This window comes from Thalassophryne amazonica, unplaced genomic scaffold (assembly GCF_902500255.1).
Source record: "Thalassophryne amazonica unplaced genomic scaffold, fThaAma1.1, whole genome shotgun sequence".
NCBI classification, from domain to species: domain Eukaryota; kingdom Metazoa; phylum Chordata; class Actinopteri; order Batrachoidiformes; family Batrachoididae; genus Thalassophryne; species Thalassophryne amazonica.
Window position 1 is genome coordinate 408,517 of NW_022986254.1, and position 19,064 is coordinate 427,580.

The following is a 19,064-nucleotide window of genomic DNA, read 5'->3' on the forward strand; positions in this document are numbered from 1 at the left end:
CTCCTCGGTTAAGGCTGGGTTTCAACTGTTTCATATACAATGCTTCCTTCACTCCCCTCTCAAACCATTTCTTCTCTCTGGCTAAGATTTTAACTTCCTTGTCCTCAAACGTGTGGTTAGTGTCTTTAAGGTGGAGATGAACTGCAGACTGAGGTCCACCGGCACCCTCTCTGCGGTGCTGGTATAGAATTTTGTGTAAAGGTTGCTTAGTCTCACCTATGTAGTGTTTGTTACAGTTTTCCTGACATCTGATAGAATACACTACATTGCTCTGTGTGTAACTAGGGATCCTGTCCTTAGGGTGAACTAATTTCTGTCTCAAGGTGTTGACAGGTTTAAAGTAAACTGCAATTTTGTGCTGTCTGAAGATCCTCTGTAGTTTTTCCCCTACTCCTGCTAAATAAGGGAGAGACACTCCTCTTCTTCTTGTCTCTGTCTCCTGTCTATCTGGTCTCTTTGTTCTCTGGGACTTCTGCACTTTATCCAGGGACCATCGTGGGTACCCACATACTGTGAGGGCTTTCCGGACAGGTTTTTGTTCTTTAGCCCTTCCCTCTGCAGTTGTGGGCACCTGTAGGGCTCTGTGTTGAAGCGTCCTGATCACCCCGAGCTTGTGTTCAAGGGGGTGGTTTGAGCCAAAGAGCAGATATTGGTCAGTGTGAGTGGGTTTTCTGTAAACCCCTGTCTGGAGCTGCTTTTGTTTCGTTTCATCTTTATTTTTGTAACTCCCACTTCACTTGCTTGAACAAAACTTGTTTCGATTGTTTAAAAGTTTTCCAAAATGCTGCTGCTAAACTGAGGTTGCACCTGACGTCTACGTGCTTCACTGGCTCCCAGGTAAATTCAGAATCCAGCTTAACATCCAGGTGATCACCTTCGAAAATGTACTTGGTGAGGGTTTTGTGTTTGGGATTTGCTGCAGCTTGACATCACTAGCAGGTCTCTGTGGTCCTCTGATCGGGAACTGCTGGTGGCTCCAACAACAACGCAACAAACCAAAGGTGATTAAACCTCTGAGGCTGTCGCTCCTAAACCTGGGAACTCTCTCCTGTGAACACTTAAAAAGCAGCTAAAGGCCGACTAGTTTAAGTTTGTTTTTGTGTAAATTCATTTTATTGAGTTTTTTAAATTCCCATGTTACTATGCATGTTATTTGTAATTCATCCATTTCAGTTATATTTTAGCTTTTCTGTGAAGCACTTTAACGTCTGTTCTTGCAACACAAATAAATTACTGACAGGATTGCAGATAAATCCACACAACCTAGAAAAACAATGTTTTCAGGAACACCCTGTGCATTTTCTCTGCTCAGTGTCCTAATTACGCACCACACAGCAGATGGAGGTAAGAGGACTCCTCCAGGAAATTTCTCGGAGACTCTGGCCTGCCTGAAGGTCCCAAACACAGATCCTGCCATCATTTGAGGAGCTCAGCTGGAAAAGACAACGGGGCCAAAAACAGACATGGGGTTAAAAAGAAAAAAATTACATATCTACAGTGGGGTAAAAAAGTATTTAGTCAGTCCCTGATTGTGCAAGTTCTCCTACTTAGAAAGATGAGAGAGGTCTGTAATTTGCATCATAGGTACACTTCAACTATGAGAGACAAAATGAGAAAAAAAATCCAGGAAATCACATTGTAGGATTTTCAAAGAATTTTTTTGTAAATTATGGTGGACAACTCAATATTTTGTAACATAATCTTTGTTGGCAACGACAGAGGTCAAACGTTTCCTGTAAGTCTTCACCAGGTTTGCACACACTGTAGCTGGTATTTTGGTCCATTCCTCCATGCAGATCTCCTCTAGAGCAGTGATGTTTTGGGGCTGTCGCTGGGCAACATGGACTTTCAACTCCCTCAACAAATTTTCCATAGGGTTGAGGTCTGGAGATGGGCTTGGCCACTCCAGGACCTTGAAATGCTTTTTATGGAGCCACTCCTTCATTGCCTGAGCAGTGTGTTTAGGATCATTGTCATGCTGGAAGACCCAGCCACGTTGCATCTTCAATGCTCTCACTGATGGAAGGAGGTTTTGGCTTAAAATCTCATGATACATGGCCACATTCATTCTTCTTAACACAGATCAGTCGTCCTGTCCCCTTTGCAGAAAAAACAGCCCCAAAGCATGATGTTTCCACCCCCATGCTTCACAGTAGATATGGTGTTCTTGGAATGCAACTCAGTATTCTTCTTCCTCCAAACATGACAAATTGAGTTTTTACCAAAATGTTCTATTTTGGTTTCATCTGACCACATGATATTCTCCCAGTCCTCTTCTGGATCATCCATATGCTCTCTGGCAAACTTCAGACGGGCCTGGACATGTACTGTCTTAAGCAGGGGGACATGCCTGGCACTGCAAGATTTGAGTCCCTCTCTGCGTAGTGTGTAGCCTTTGTTACTTTGGTCCCAGCTCTCTGCAGGTCATTCATCAGGTCCCTCTGTGTAGTTCTGGGATTTTTGTTCACCGTTCTCATGATCATTTTGACCCCACGGGATGACATCTTGCATGGAGCCCCAGATCGATGGAGATTATCAATGGTCTTGCATGTCTTCCATTTTCTTACAATTGCTCCCACAGTTGATTTATTCACACCAACCTTCTTGACTATTGTAGATTCACTCTCCCCAGCCTGGTGCAGGTCTACAATTTTCTTCCTGGTGTCCTTCAACAGCTCTTTGGTCTTGGCTGTGGTTGAGCTTGGAGTCTGACTGTTTGAGGCTGTGGACAGGTGTCTTTTATACAGATTACAAGTTCCAACAGATGCCATTAATACAGCTAACATTTGGAGGACAGAAGAGCTTCTTAAAGAAGAAGTTACAGGTCTGTGAGAGCCAGAAATCTTGCTTGTTTGTGGGTGACCAAATACTTATTTTCCACCACAGTTTACAAATAAATTCTTTAAAAATCCTACAATGTGATTTCCTAGATTGTTTTTTCTCATTTTGTCTCTCATAGTTGAAGTGTAGCTATGATGAAAATTACAGACCTCTCTCATCTTTCTACGTAGGAGAACTTGCATAATCAGGGACTGACTAAATACTTTTTTACCCCACTGTATGCAGCAAATAAAAGATCCACCAGGTGAATGTGAACCTGTGACCTACGGCACTGACTGGATCTCTGTGGTACCAGATCTGTTTGTAAGATCCTTCAGCACTGATGGAACAACTGAGTCAAAACTATCGGGTAGTTAGAGACCCTGATGAGGAACGTCAGCTATGAGAATTTGTCTATGTGATGCTTTTCTCTGGACATCATGCAGCACGCGGGTACCTCAGTGTTCAGGACCCCAGTGGATGGAAAGGTCCAGGATATGCCCACGTTTCATTTGGCTGCAGCATATGCATGGTGACTGTCAAAATATGCAGATAAGCCAGTTGTCTGCTTGGGTGGTTGCCATCTAGGACATAGGACGGTTTCCATGGTGTGGTGGATGTGGCACATGACCCCAGACCTGACCCGAGGTGCTGCTCTGAGCTCTTTATCGTTATGGTGAAATTAGTCGCGAGTTAAACTGTTAATTGTCAAGGAAAAAAAAGAGAAAAGAATTTAAAACAAAGTACAAACAATAGGTACAAGAAAAAAATAAAGATTTGAGAACTTGTCCAATCTGCCTTAAAATATACATTTCAGGAGTACAAGTCACATCTGTTAAAAAAAATGTCTCTGGCAGAGAGAAAAACTCATATTTATGTTACACCAGGTTATAAATTATACACCTTTCTTATGTATTATCAGATCTTTAATTTGGGATTTCTGGGCACTGATGTACTGTACTTTTTATTATTGCCATATTTTTCTTTTATTACTTTGTTTAGTGCTTTGATTCCCGGGAATACAGTGTATAAATAGTCATTAATAATAATAATAATAATAATAATAAGGAATGTGTGATTTTTCAGTATATAAACCCCTGGACCTCCCAAAATAATTAAAAACATGATATATTTCAGAAAATTCAGTGTGTGTGAATAAAACATGTCCATTGTCTGTAGTATTAACAAAAATCAAGATGTCAACATATAACATGGAATCACCAGAACTCATGTTAAAAAAATTCAAAATATTCGCTTCAGTTTTTGGTAATATTATGAAGTTTGACACTGGATGAATCCCAGTAAAAGACGACTCACCACACAGTCTGGAGTCCAGACACAGCCGGTGATCCAGTCTCTGTGAGCGTGATGGAGGGTTTTAGACGGAGCAGCAGGAGATGAACTCACGTCCCAAACTATCATGGCCTGAAACAAAGAGGTTGTTATGGTTACCATCATCAACAGAGTTAATATGACCAAAAAATAAAAACAAAATTGGCATGTTCAAGTGTGACTGAAGAGTAAGTAAACATTTTCCAGCATGATTTCAATATATTTTCTGTGAAGAAGAGTTTAAGTGACCAAACTATCTACAGCAAATCCAGAAAGTATTCACAGAGCTGCACATTTTACACATTGTTATTTTACAGCCTTATTCCAGAATGGATGAAATTTCTTTTTTCAAAAGGTTTTTTTTTTTTTTGCAAATTTATTTAAAAACAAGAAAAAAAAGCAATAAATCACATGTACATAAGTATTCACAGCCTTTGCCATGAAGCTCAAAATTGAGTTCAGGTGCCTCCTGTTTCCACTGATCATCCTTGAGATGTTTCTACAGGTTAACTGGAGTCCACCTGGGGTAAATTCAGTTGATTGGACATGATTTGGAAAGACACACACCTGTCTACATATAAGGTCCCAGAGTTGACAGTTGGAGCACAAACCAAGCATGAAGTCACCTCAGAGACCTGACTGTCTCGAGGTACAAATCTGGGGAAGGGTACAGAAACATTTCAGCTGCTTTGAAGATCCCAATGAGCACAGTGTCCTCCAACATCTGTAAATGGAAGAAGTTCAGACCAGGAACCTGACGATCACTCTGACAGAGCTTCAGCATTCCTCTGTGGAGAGAGGAGAACCTTCCAGAAGGACAATCATCTCTGCAGCAATCCACCAATCAGGCCTGTATGGTAGAGTGGCCAGACGGAAGCCACTGCTTAGTAAAGGGCACCTGAAGGACTCTCAGACCAGGAGAAACAAAATTCTCTGGTCTGATGAGACAAAGACTGAACTCTTTGGCGTCATGTTTGGAGGAAACCAGGCACCATCCCTACAGTGAAGCATGGTGGTGACAGCATCATGCTGTGGAGATGTTTTTCAGCAACAGGAACTGGGAGACTAGTCAGGATTGAGGGAAAGATGAAAGCAACAATGTACAGAGACATCCTGGATGAAAACCTGCTCCAGAGCGCTCTTGACCTCAGACTGGGGCAACGACTCATCTTTCAGCAGGACAATGACCCTAAACACACAGCCAAGATATCAAAGGAGTGACTTCAGGACAACTCTGTGAATGTCCTTGAGTGACCCAGCAAGAGCCCAGACCTGAATCTGACTGAACATCTCTGGAGAGATCTGAAAATGGCTGTGCACCAATGCTCCACATCCAACCTGATGGAGCTTGAGAGGTGCTGCAAAGAGGAATGGACCAAACTGCCCAAAGATAGGTGCACCAAGCTTGTGACATCATATTCAAGAAGACTTGAGGCTGTGATTGCTGCCAAAGGTGCATAATTTTTTTTATTTATTTTTAATAAATTGCAAGGAAAAAAAAAATCTTTTTTCATGTTGTCATTATGGGGTGTTGTGAGTAGAATTTTGAGGGGGGGAATGAATTTACGTCATTTTGGAGTAATGCTGTAACATAAAATGTGTAAAGAGTGAAGCGCTGTGAATATTTATCAGATACACTGTGTACGTCCATATGACCCGAACCCGTGTCCAAACTTAAAGACGCACACAGAGTCACCTGCTTTTATCAAATCCCATCTGGCCAGAAAGTCACTAAGGGCCCTTGGGCGAGGCCCCCAAATTGCTCCCGGGGTGTAGTGAGCACATTGCATGGCAGCATCAGTGTGTGCATGAATGGGTGATGTGAGTCATTAGTGTAAAGCATGTTGAGCCTCTGATATAAATGTAGTCCATTTAACAACAATAATTCACCCTGTCACATGTACCTGATCTTTTCCACCCGATAGCAGCTGTTGACCATCAGGACTGAAATACAGACATGTGACCCCTCCATTGTGTCCCCTCAGCAGAGACACCACAGTGGGGTCAGCCCAAGGGTCAAGGGTCAGATCGGTCAACAGCCACAGAGCAACGGTAAAGTCATCTGAATCACAAACACAAAACATAGACAAAAAAAAGTTAAATCTGGAGTTTGAGAGCGAGCGAGCGAGAGAGAGAGAGAGAGAAACCACTAGGGGGCAATCTTGCTTCTTTTAGGAAAGCTGTACCTGAAGCTGAGGCCAGATAGGAGGAGTTTTGTGCCAGGGCCACAATGGCACCTTGTTGAACACCAAACTCTCCCACCTGGACCAGTCCTCCCAGGATCCCCTCCTCGTCTCCTTTCTTCTTCCAGATCCTCAGTCGCTTGTCTCCTCCACCGGACACCAGCAGCTCAGGGACCTCCTGCTCTGCTGCCATGCTGAGCCACATGAGGCACAGCACAGACCCCCGAAGGTCCTCAGAAGCCCAGATCTTCTCCCCTACAGTCAAAAGGAACCCAATTCTGATCCCTGTATGAATTACCCTGGTTAATGTTTCATTATAATTCTTAAACAAACGGGTCTGATGATACAACATCAGAGCTGGATCTGGTGCCAAGATAGGACAGTCTCATTCTGATGCATCTAAGATCTGTGTGAGAACCCAGCTGATCAGAACAAATTCTCCATCAGTGCTAATGCTCGAGCAACAGTGGCCTCTAATGGCCACCAGGAATTAGCAACAAGGCTTCAAAGGCAACTGGGCAGACCAGTCCATTTATCTTGCAGTGGTGTGCACAGATAACCAAAAAATTAACTTAGATAACAGATAATCAGATAACTGAAAAGTTATCTTTGATAAATTAAAATGATAAACCACCCAAAAATGTATCGGAAGTTACAGATGACCAATAACTGATAAATTCCAGTATTCTCTCCGGTACAATTGCAACTACTAACAAGCTGATTTTGAGTTTAACACCATGGTCGCTTCTGGAAGCATCAAAAGTGACGACAGACCCAAACAATGAGTCAGCACTTCTGTCTTTGAGCATCCTGCCCCCTGCTGGATGCTCCAGTTTACTACAAGGCTTCCAGCACAAACACAGCTGAGAGAAGCCACAAAGCTCAACTCTCTATTCAACCACAACGTTGCCGTCAGGCCGAGGTCTTGGAAAATAAAGCAGTGCTGAGTTATGGTTTGGTGTAAATAAAATGAATATTGATAGAATAACTCCATTAATGTCAATTCTGTCATTTGTGCAAAGTTAAGATATATATCTTTTAATGTTGAATAATGCACTAATTCTGAAGTTTTGTAACAAAGAGTCAAATGGCATTCTGGGTAAAATGTGCCTCCACTAACACTGATTGGTTGACTCATTCATTCTATGTAAACCAACACGTTAATGTGAGGTGTGTCACATGTTGGTGTTTACAGATAAATGTGCTTTTGTAAAATATGTCATTCTTTATTTGAAAAAAAAGGCATTTTCAAAAAAAAAAAAAAAAAGTCAAGTTGTAATTAGATAGCCATCTGATATAACCGGTGTCAAAATAAATAGAACACTGCCATGATCTACTGGTGCCAGTGCGAGTTTTGGCCCTTTTTCACCTGATTTTTCATTCGTGTGAGAATTTTTTGGATTGCACCGAGTTTCAGGTTAATCACACTTCCTGCATCATTTAGTATACATGGAGTAACAAGCTGCGTTTAACATCTCACGACCACCTCCTGATCAGCAATCGTATGGTCAGATGAAAATCAAACCTGTTTGATATTCTGGTTGGCCGTCGTGAGGGTATCCCACTGCTGAAGAGCGACAAGCGAGCAACCTCTCGCACTGTGCCTGTGCAAACACCGCAGACCTGTCTTGTAATTTTATTTTTTTTTGTTATTTTTTTAAACTTTGATGTCTCCCATCGAGAGTTTTCATAAATTAAGTTTGAAAAAAGCTTCTGGAAACATGAGTCCAACGTGTGGTTTTTGAACGTACAATGTGTGTGAGAACATAAATTGTGTGCTCTGAACTTTTAAAATATTAGCCCAGCTTCAGGTCCAATACTGCCATGAACACTACTGGCCAGTAGATGGCAGGAGAGACCTTGAAAACTTGCCAAAACAAAATTCCAGATAATCTGTGTCTGCTACTCTGCTACATTTAAGATGCGTGGAATTTAATAAATGCAAACACAATAACAACATCTATAAACCCAGAGAATATATTCAGGAGAGTTTTAGGCACTAGAATTTAATGCTGTTGTCCGTGGAGCCTGATTAGTGTTTCAAATGCATTTCTCATGTGACGTACTGAGATTACCCCATCATACCCATAATGCAAATGGACACAGCATGTCCACACTAAAACCTTAAAAAGTAGCGCATTACTTTAAAACTAAAACATATAACTGATATTTTCACTTTATAAAACTTCAGACGTGACGTTAATTTAAATAACTTGTCCAAATTTAGTTTGGTTAAAATTTGAACCATAAGTTAAAAATGTATGCCTCTGGATGACTTGGGAGACATTGCCCGCGAATAAGTATGGTGTTAAAGGAAATTAGTTTTTTTTGTGACCAGTTCTCCTTTGCCTGCAGAGGACAGAGCAGTTTCTTCTGGAAGCAGCTCTCCTCTGTTTGCAGAGGGTAGAACTACACATCAGCTACAAAACATTTATCAGGTAAGTGCTCAACTGATTTTAAATTTTATAAGAGTTTGTAGCTGTTCAGTTTTATTTACCACGTTAACGGTCTACAATTATTGGACAAAAATTTCTCGGAAGATAATTAGTCTGATAATGGTTTTCAAAGTTATCTGAAAAGATAATCCGATAATGAAAACATTATCTTCGATAATTATCGGTTATCGGATTATTGGAACTGTGCCCACCACTGATCTTGCAGGTCAAAGGACGCCAACATGGTCTAAAAGACCTGTAGGTATCAGAACTTCAGAGCTGAATGAGCAGCAGTTTTGTGGATTTATTTAGAAATGATTAGTTGGCAAACAGACAAACCTGAGTCAGTGCTGAAGATTTTGATTCCTTCTCCGTGGTATCCCACTGTGGCGTAGTCATTAACAGCCGCACACAGCGCCACAGGCCCAGATGTTACAGGCTTCAGCTTCTTCTGAGGCGGCTCCGGCTCGCACTGAAAGACGTGATGTGGTGAGAACAGTTTCACAGAGCTACACATCAAAGTCAAACATCTGCTCAAACCTGTGGGCAGTTTTACGGTCATAAGTCAGCCGGATCTCTATGTTTTGGAGAAAAGTCCACGACCTTCTTACTGTGAGGTGGCACCATGCTTAGGGATGGCAACCAAAAACCAGTTCCAAATGAATATTTTTCAATACATCAGAATCATATGTCTCAGCTGGTATCAGTTCTTCTCATGTTCCTCTCGTGTTCTGCAGAGTGTGCAAAAGGTGGAAAATTCAGCAAATGGACCTCAACCATCTTGGAATTCTGCTCTTGCAACAACCTTCTGCCTGGATGCTGAAATACAATTCAAATTTCCAGGCAATTCTGAAGAATGAACACCCCCTAACCTTTTCCTAATCCTAAACCAGTTAAGAGAAAGCCAGAAGCAGGCAGCACCCTTTCAAAAATAGTTTGGAGTGTGACAAATCTTCTATTTGTCTGCTTTTCTATACTGCGTGAAACATCAGCATGGTTTTGTTCCATGTTGGAAAATTTGTGTCACACATCAAATCTCCACCTGGCAACAAGGAAAATGTGTGTATTGATGCCCATTTCCTGTGTGGACCAACCCCCCCCCCCCCCCCCCCCCCCCCACACACACACACAGAAGCCTGTCCACAAACAGAAAAGGGAATAGACACTCAAACCAATAAGTAGAATCCAGAAACCATCCCTCATAGCATCATTAAATATGAGAAAATATGAAACTCTATTGTTCCTGCATAAACAGTAAATGTCCACCAGATGGAGATATTGCTCCATTTTAATAACCTTGAGTATAGGCTGCTGCAGGATGTCCCCAGCGACGACCAACATGTTGCTTATATTCGTAGAGTCCATCTGCCTTTGGAAAAAAATCTAAAACCTATTCAATATGCTACAGAAAGAACAGTTAGCAGTTTGTGTCCATGATGAGGAAAAACTGATTTCAAAACTAACTTTGAATTTAAAATCTTCCTCAGATGGCAGTTAACCTGTAAAACTAAAAATAAAAAAATCTAAAGTTATACAGTGTATTTTAGGCCACTGTACAACTGGAGTGTCCAAGATTAGTGATTGCATTTTAATTCAGTGAGAAATCTTTGTTAACTAACTTCTGGACTCATGTTCCTGACACTCTTTACTACAATCCCTGGCAATAATTATGGAATCACCGGCCTCGGAGGATGTTCATTCAGTTGTTTAATTTTGTAGAAAAAAAGCAGATAACAGACATGACACAAAACTAAAGTCATTTCAAATGGCAACTTTCTGGCTTTAAGAAACACTATAAGAAATCAGGAAAAATAATTGTGGCAGTCAGTAACAGTTACTTTTTTAGACCAAGCAGAGGGAAAAAAATATGGACTCACTCAATTCTGAATAATAAATTATGGAATCACCCTGTAAATTTTCATCCCCAAAACTAACACCTGCATCAAATCAGATCTGCTCGTTAGTCTGCATCTAAAAAGGAGTGAACACACCTTGGAGAGCTGTTGCACCAAGTGGACTGACATGAATCATGGCTCCAACACGAGAGATGTCAATTGAAACAAAGGAGAGGATTATCAAACTCTTAAAAGAGGGTAAATCATCACGCAATGTTGCAAAAGATGTTGGTTGTTCACAGTCAGCTGTGTCTAAACTCTGGACCAAATGAATGAATGGGAGGAAACTGGAGTCAACGTCTGTGACCAAACTGTAAGAAACCGCCTAAAGGAAATGGGATTTACATAGAGAAAAGCTAAACGAAAGCCATCATTAACACCTAAACAGAAAAAAAACAAGGTTACAATGGGCTAAGGAAAAGCAATCATGGACTGTGGATGACTGGATGAAATCTGCATTGGGCAAGGTGATGATGCTGGAACTTTTGTTTGGTGCCTTTCCAATGAGATTTATAAAGATGACTGCCTGAAGAGAACGTAAATTTCCACAGTCATTGATGATATGGGGCTGCATGTCAGGTAAAGGCACTGGGGAGATGGCTGTCATTACATCATCAATAAATGCACAAGTTTACATTGATATTTTGGACACTTTTCTTATCCCATCAATTGAAAGGATGTTTGGGGATGATGAAATCATTTTTAAAGATGATAATGCATCTTGCTATACAGCAAAAACTGTGAAAACATTCCTTGCAAAAAGACACATAGGGTCAATGTCATGGCCTGCAAATAGTCCGGATCTTAATCCAATTGAAAATCTTTGGTGGAAGTTGAAGAAAATGGTCCATGACAAGGCTCCAACCTGCAAAGCTGATCTGGCAACAGCAGAGAAAGTTGGAGCCAGATTGATGAAGAGTACTGTTTGTCACTCATTAAGTCCATGCCTCAGCGACTGCAAGCTGTTATAAAAGCCAGAGGTGGTGCAACAAAATACTAGTGATGTGTTGGAGCGTTCTTTTGTTTTTCATTATTCCATAATTTTTTTCCTCAGAATTGAGTGAGTCCATATTTTTTTCCTCTGCTTGGTCTAAAAAAGTAACCGTTACTGACTGCCACAATTATTTTTCCTGATTTCTTATAGTGTTTCTTAAAGCCAGAAAGTTGCCATTTGAAATGACTTTAGTTTTGTGTCATGTCTGTGATCTGCTTTTTTTCTACAAATTAAACAACTGAATAAACATCCTCCGAGGCCGGTGATTCCATAATTTTTGCCAGGGGTTGTACTTATGATCACATGAACAAGGGTGAGTGAGTGAGTGAGTGAGTGAGTGAGTGAGTGAGTGAGTGAGTGAGTGAGTGAGTGAGAGAGAGATCTAAAACTTATAATTACAGTTATTAGTATAAAAAGATGAATGAGTGACTCACATCATCAGTTTTTAAGGTAATCACAGAGCGACCAAGTCCTCGGGACCAGAGCTGGAGCTGTTTGACAGGGACACAGACAGAAAAAGAGGCAGAGTCAAAAAGACAGATAGAGAAAGAGAGAAAGACAGAGAGACAGAAAGACAGTGACAGAGATGACACTTCTCACCGTGTGATCGCAGCCGGCACTCAGCAGCATGGTGCCGTGGTCCAGGAAGGCGAGAGCCTCGGCGGCTCCGCAGTGAGCCTGGAAGCAGCCGACGCACGTGGACGTGGACACGGCCCACACCCTGACCTCTCCGGACAGACAGCCCGAGACCAACATGGAGGACGAGCTGAAGGAGACGCTGCGCACCGAGCTGCGATGGCCTGACAGAGACTGACAGACCACACCAGAGACAGAGAGACAGACACTGGATCAGGACATGAACGTGTTCACGTCTCTGGCTGATGAACTATAATGTGAAAAATAAGAACAGTCACGTCTTTTACTTCAACTCACAGTTTGGACTTTGTCTTGAAGCCAGTTCCACATGGTCACCGTGCCATTCCAACACCCAGCAGCCAGCAGGTGACCCTCGGGGTCAAAGGTCACACAGTTCAAAGGGCTGGGGCTGAGCATGGACGCCGCCTCGTGTGCTTGAGCAGAAGACCAGACCTGCAGGTGATTAAAGTGCTGTCAACCCAACAGCCAATCAATGATCGTTTACTTCTACAGCAGTGGGTGTGGCACCGACTTTCAGCATGCAATCCAGAGACGCCGTCGCAAGATGCTTCCTGTCCACAGACAGCGCACTTCCTGTTATCATGTTGGTGTGGCCATCAATCAGACCCGTCCTGCAAACAAAAAAAGCAGCACAGACATCACACCGCGCTACGGCGTGCGGCGGTATCAAAGACCGTTTAGGCCAGAGGGCATTTTCCAGCATTCCTCCCACCTGCAGCCGTTCTCAGTGTCCCACAGCTCTATTCGCCCATCGTGGGAGGTCGCAGCAAGACGACTGTCACTCAGAAACACACAACTCGAGATGCCGTCGCAGCTGCTCACCAGCGATTTCACTTCCTGTTACCAACCACAAGACACAGTGGAAGTTGTCAGAGGAGACACAAACATCAGGACACATTCCAGGAGGCGTCACAAAGAGGGTGAACAACAGTCAGATACGTGAAAATAAAGCCTGAACATCTAAGAGAGATCTGGGAGTAAAGCGTGTTGGCACCTGGCCGGTCTTTGTGTCGATGAAATGCAGCGTTCCGTTTTCAGTACCGACCACCATCAGCTCACCATCCAAGCTCATTACCAGAGAAGTCGGTTCAGAGGAGAAGGTCGACAGCAGCTCGCTGGATGGAAACACACAAGATCAGTACCAGGTTCCAGTTTATGAATAAAAAAAAATCTTAACAGGTTCCCGTTAATGAACTAAACATTTAAAAAATTGTATCAGTGCGGGTGTCACAGACAGAACAGTCCGCCCCTAAAAATGAGTCCGCCCTGCCTCCACTGTGGATGCATCATTTCGGACCTCAGCCGCACGTCTGAAACAGTCTCTTCACCTAAAGCAATCAAATAGATTAATGTGATTATTAACCATCAGGTGACAAGGTATAACCTTTTAAATCATTCTTAAGTCAGTTTTAAGCAGAAACGAGGCAAAACTCTGACGCTTTGAAATGACTGACGCGCAGTGAACGCATCAGCTAACAGCTCGTGTAGCCGCAGCAGTCTGATCGCTTTCATCACCTTTTATGATGAAATAATGCTGAATTTATGTGGAAATGATTGTTGTAGTAAAGCTTGATATCTGTCATTGAGATAGATGATGACTGGAGTGCAGTTTGAAGCAGAAACGAGGTGATAATCCGTGAACCGCAGCTGATGACGCATGCGCAGTGAAGGCAGGGCTGACTGATTTTTAGCGGGGGCTGTTCCGTCGGCGACACCGGGTTCACACTTATCAGTTAAAAAAGGGTAGAAATGGAGTCCCATAATTTAAAACTACCGCTTCCCACATTTATGTACTCTGATCAGTGGTGGGCACAGTTCCGCTACTCCACTTACTGCTAATTCTGGAAGCTAATGTTTTCATTAATGGATTAGCTTTTCAGTTAACTTTGGAAACCATATAGAGACATACAGTTCTAACTTATGGTTAAAATTTTAACCAAACTAATTTCGGACAAGTTATTTAAATTAACGTCACTTCTGAAGTTTTATAAAGCAAAAATATCAACTATATGTTTTAGTTTTAAAGTACTGCACTAATTTTGAAGGTTTTAGTGTGGACATGCTGTGTGCAGGTGGTGCATTATGGGTAATCCCGGTACAGTCACGACAGGAGAAATGCATTTGAGACGCTCTGATCAGGCTCCACACGGACAACAGCATTAAACTCTTTGTATATTGTGCCTAACACTCTTGTGAATATATTCTCTGGGTTTATAGATGTTGTTATTGTGTTTGTTTTATGTAAAAATGCCAGAAGAAGCCCAGTTTGCTTCTCCATTATTTTCAATTGGAATCATTGTGCGCTGCAATTGCTTCCTGTTTGCTCTTTAGAGTCCTGCTTATGTCAAACACTGTCTGTCGTCTTTGTTCCACAGTACAGTGGTCCCTCGTTTATCGCGGGAGTTACGTTCTAAAAATAACCTGCAATAAGCGAAATCCGCGAAGTAGTCAGCGCTATTTTTTGCAATTATTATAGATGTTTAAAGGCTGTAAAACCCCTCACTACACACTTTATACACTTTTCTCAAACAGGCATTAACATTTTCTCACTTTTCTCTCCTGCATAAACACACTCTTTTTTCTTCTGGGCGAGAAGATTATAAACAGACACACGCAGAACTCTCCCTTCGCTCACTGCCTCCGGAGGTACGGATGCGGGACCCGCAAAGAATTCAAGTCCTCTCTCGGTGGCCAGAGCTCTGCGGCTGCGGTTATCTGGAATTTTGTTTTGGCAAGTTTTCACGGTCTCTACTGCCATCTACTGGCCAGTAGTGTTCATGGCAGTATTTGCCCTAAAACCTGGTTCACACGACAGGATTTTAAAATTATCTTTAGGTTTCCAAAACCTGAGAGACCACACACATGAAGATAAAACAAAATCATAGATCTAACAGGTTTGGTCGTACAATGTGTGGTGTTCAGCCACACAGTAAGGACAACAACACCATACACAAACAGATTTCACACACGAACATTCACAGCTCAGACAGGAAATCTCGCAAAATCTCTCGAGATTAAACGTGACTTCAGAGTAAACAAACGGAGATACTTTGGGGACTATTTAAAACAGAGGGAAAAAATAATACAAAAAGAAAAAAAGGCATTCCTTAAAGGAGTGGAGACAGCATGACCATCAGACTTTCTGGTAAGTTAGAACAGCTGTTTTGATTTTATTTTCTGCTCCATGCGTTCGTCACCTCGCTTTCTGATTGGCTACACATCACATTTAGCAGGCTACATGCTCGTTTGTGGTCGGAGGACACCACACGCGCTGCAATATCGGGCCAAGACAATCCAACATGTTGAATATCCCCGATTTGCGACCAGAGCGCCCCTGACATCCTTCCGAGCACATCATAGCACTCTGAACACACCACACATGGCAGGAATATCTGATAAGATCATCTTTAGCATCATCACGACTGTCAGAGTATCCTTAAGATTGTCAGAAGGGGAAGATCGGATCCGATATCGGCCTAATTATCCTGCCGTGTGAACCAGGCTTTAAGTACTGAGCGTCTGGGCACCAGTAGATCATGGCAGTGTTCTATTTATTTTGACACCGGTTATATCAGACGGTTATCTAACTACAACTTAGCTTTTTTTTTTTTTTTTTTTTTTTTACAAATAAAAAAATGACATTTTATTAAAGCACATTATCTGCAAACACCAACACAGGACACACCTCACATTAACGTGTTGGTTTACATAGAATGAATGAGTCAACCAATCAGTGTTAGCGGAAGCACATGTTACCCATAATCCCTTTGGTGTCTGTCTGTGTTTGGTGTAAAAATGCAGAATAAGTGCATTATTCAGACAGAATTGACATTAATGAAGTAATTCTATTAGTATTAATTTTATTTATAAACCAAACCATAAGTCAGCACTGCTTTATTTTCCAAGATCTCTGTCTCACGGTGACGCTGCTACTGAGTAGAGAGTTGAGTTTTGCTGCTCCTCTCAGCTGCTTTGCTGCTGGAAGCTATGTAGTAAACAGGAGCTTCCAGCAGAGGGCAGGGCGCTCAAAGACAGAAATGCTGACTCATTGTTTGGGTCTGTGGTCGCCTTTGATGCTACCAGAAGCGATTGTGGTGTTAAAACTCAAAATCAGCTTGTTCGTAGTTGCATCTGTACCGGAGACAATACTGGAAATTATCGGTTTAGCTTTATAAAAGATAACTTTTCAGTTAGCTCAATATATGTTATCAAAGATAATTTTTTGGTTTGCTGTGCCCACCACTGGTGAAGTGAAAACACACACTTTAAAAGGGACCATGTGTGGGAGGGCTGGAGGTTTGGACCAAACCCATGCCTAAATGTGCACCAACGTCACGCTATATGGTTGCTACACGGATCATATGTGGCTTGATGTGGATCATATGTGGCAACACAAGCCATTCCAGGCTGGACGGGGCTCAAATGACAGGTCAGTCGTGGCTCACTATACGATGATGCTTGGCACATGTGAGGTACAGAGAAGCACACAGAGGCATCTTAGTAGTGAATATGTGACGGCTTAAAGGACATGTCGCATGTGTTTTAACGTTGCAGTTAGCAACACAAGATCAAAGTACTAATTATGAGTACTATTAATTATATAAGTCTCCCTGCACATATGTGCTCATAATTAGTGGTTTCTGATGTTTTTTTATTCCTCTCCCGAAGCGAAGAAACAGGGGCATTTCCAGTAACGTCTCACTTGGCATTTCTCTGCGTGTGACGTAGTTAAGAGCAAAACAGAAACATCCCAAACAGAGACAGATGGAGCAAAACAAATGAGGTTATGTCCAATAACGAAGCTTCTGAGCATTTTCTTTTTGAAAGCAGTGGCTTGGATTTACATTGGTGATGACACATTTCACCTCAAAACTCAACTTTTTTCAGAGTCTGTCAGATTTTGGAAATTAAAGTGTCGTGAAGGATGCTGCTGCTGTGATCATGGGCATGGCTGGAAAAACTCAGAAGATGCCATTTTCAGGAGATAATGGAGTTGAAGGCAGAGCTGTGATCGGACATTAAGCCCGCGGGCGCGATCAGAACCCGAGAGCGAGTGGACCTGAACATTATTCTCTGACCGAGTGGAACTTGAAAATTATCTTTGGCTGTGGATCCGAGTGACGACGAGTGGACCGTTCCATGGCTGGCGATCATGATTGCGATCGCACGCAATGGACTAATTTGGAAATCTTTACACTGGGGTGAGTGGAATGTTTCTTTTTGATCTTTTGCTTTGTGTTCTTTTCAATGGAGTTTTCAATGGAAGTATTTTTTTACTTTGAGAATGTATGTGTGTGTGTGTGTGTGTGTGTGTGTGTGCGCACGCGCGCACAGCAGCAGCTGTTTTAACCCCCAATTTAGGCAGACGTCTGGCTGAAATTGAACAATATATAATCCGTATTAAGCTTGTAGACTCTCTCAAATGTCATAATACTGTCAATCTCCATAAGAAACTTTTAATTAATTTTAATGTTGAATAATCCCTTAATAAAAACAAAACAGCTGACATGTGAGTTAAAACGGCTGTTACATTATTTTAACCTGCATGTCAGCTGTTTATTGCCACTTAATGGACGTGGAATGTCTCTGTGATGACACAGATATAAATATTGATTAGATTTTTCACAGTTATATACAACACTTATTAGCGTTTTAACAGGCTGCATTTATGACTCGTAGATGTGCAGGTGCACAAAACCTTCTCACAGCTGCTGCTTTTACCGTGACTGGATCAAAATGGACAGTTATCACTTAAGAACGAGTCGTCATAACACAACATCATACTTGTGCAAACTTTGGAATTAATCTGTGCCTCACTTCTTAACATTAGCAGCTACATTCCACTGACACCATGAAAAATCGGAGCCGCCTCAAACGCCTCGTACAGCTGTCGCCACAACCCTACACCCCCAACCCCAACACGTGGCATGCAAGGCGGGCACACTTGCATGACATGATGATAATTATGTACAGACAAGATCACATCTGAGAAGATTAGCCACGTCTGAGCGCACACAGCATGGCAAGGCGCCTTTCTGCTGATCACCTGGTGGTTTGAATCATATTTGTCTAATAGATTACAATTTGTTCATGTAAATGGGGAATCTTCTTCACAGACTAAAGTTAATTATGGAGTTCCACAAGGTTCTGTGCTAGGACCAATTTTATTCACTTTATACATGCTTCCCTTAGGCAGTATTATTAGACGGTATTGTTTAAATTTTCATTGTTACGCAGATGATACCCAGCTTTATCTATCCATGAAGCCAGAGGACACACACCAATTAGCTAAACTGCAGGATTGTCTTACAGACATAAAGACATGGATGACCTCTAATTTCCTGCTTTTAAACTCAGATAAAACTGAAGTTATTGTACTTGGCCCCACAAATCTTAGAAACATGGTGTCTAATCAGATCCTTACTCTGGATGGCATTACCCTGACCTCTAGTAATACTGTGAGAAATCTTGGAGTCATTTTTTATCAGGATATGTCATTCAAAGCGCATATTAAACAAATATGTAGGACTGCTTTTTTGCATTTACGCAATATCTCTAAAATCAGAAAGGTCTTGTCTCAGAGTGATGCTGAAAAACTAATTCATGCATTTATTTCCTCTAGGCTGGACTATTGTAATTCATTATTATCAGGTTGTCCTAAAAGTTCCCTAAAAAGCCTTCAGTTAATTCAAAATGCTGCAGCTAGAGTACTAACGGGGACTAGAAGGAGAGAGCATATCTCACCCAT

General features: G+C 41.9%; 1 protein-coding gene across 1 annotated transcript in view; it reads right to left on the reverse strand.

Moving 5' to 3' along the window:
* The window catches only part of LOC117505830 (telomerase protein component 1-like), a 165,737-nt gene that overhangs the window by 20,394 nt on the left and 126,279 nt on the right, over positions 1-19,064 (reverse strand). The window contains 11 exon segments of the mRNA XM_034165368.1: positions 1,329-1,433; positions 4,138-4,245; positions 6,057-6,214; positions 6,339-6,590; positions 9,110-9,242; positions 12,094-12,150; positions 12,260-12,469; positions 12,593-12,748; positions 12,828-12,927; positions 13,029-13,153; positions 13,311-13,431. Coding sequence (XP_034021259.1) covers positions 1,329-1,433; positions 4,138-4,245; positions 6,057-6,214; positions 6,339-6,590; positions 9,110-9,242; positions 12,094-12,150; positions 12,260-12,469; positions 12,593-12,748; positions 12,828-12,927; positions 13,029-13,153; positions 13,311-13,431 — 1,525 coding nt within the window.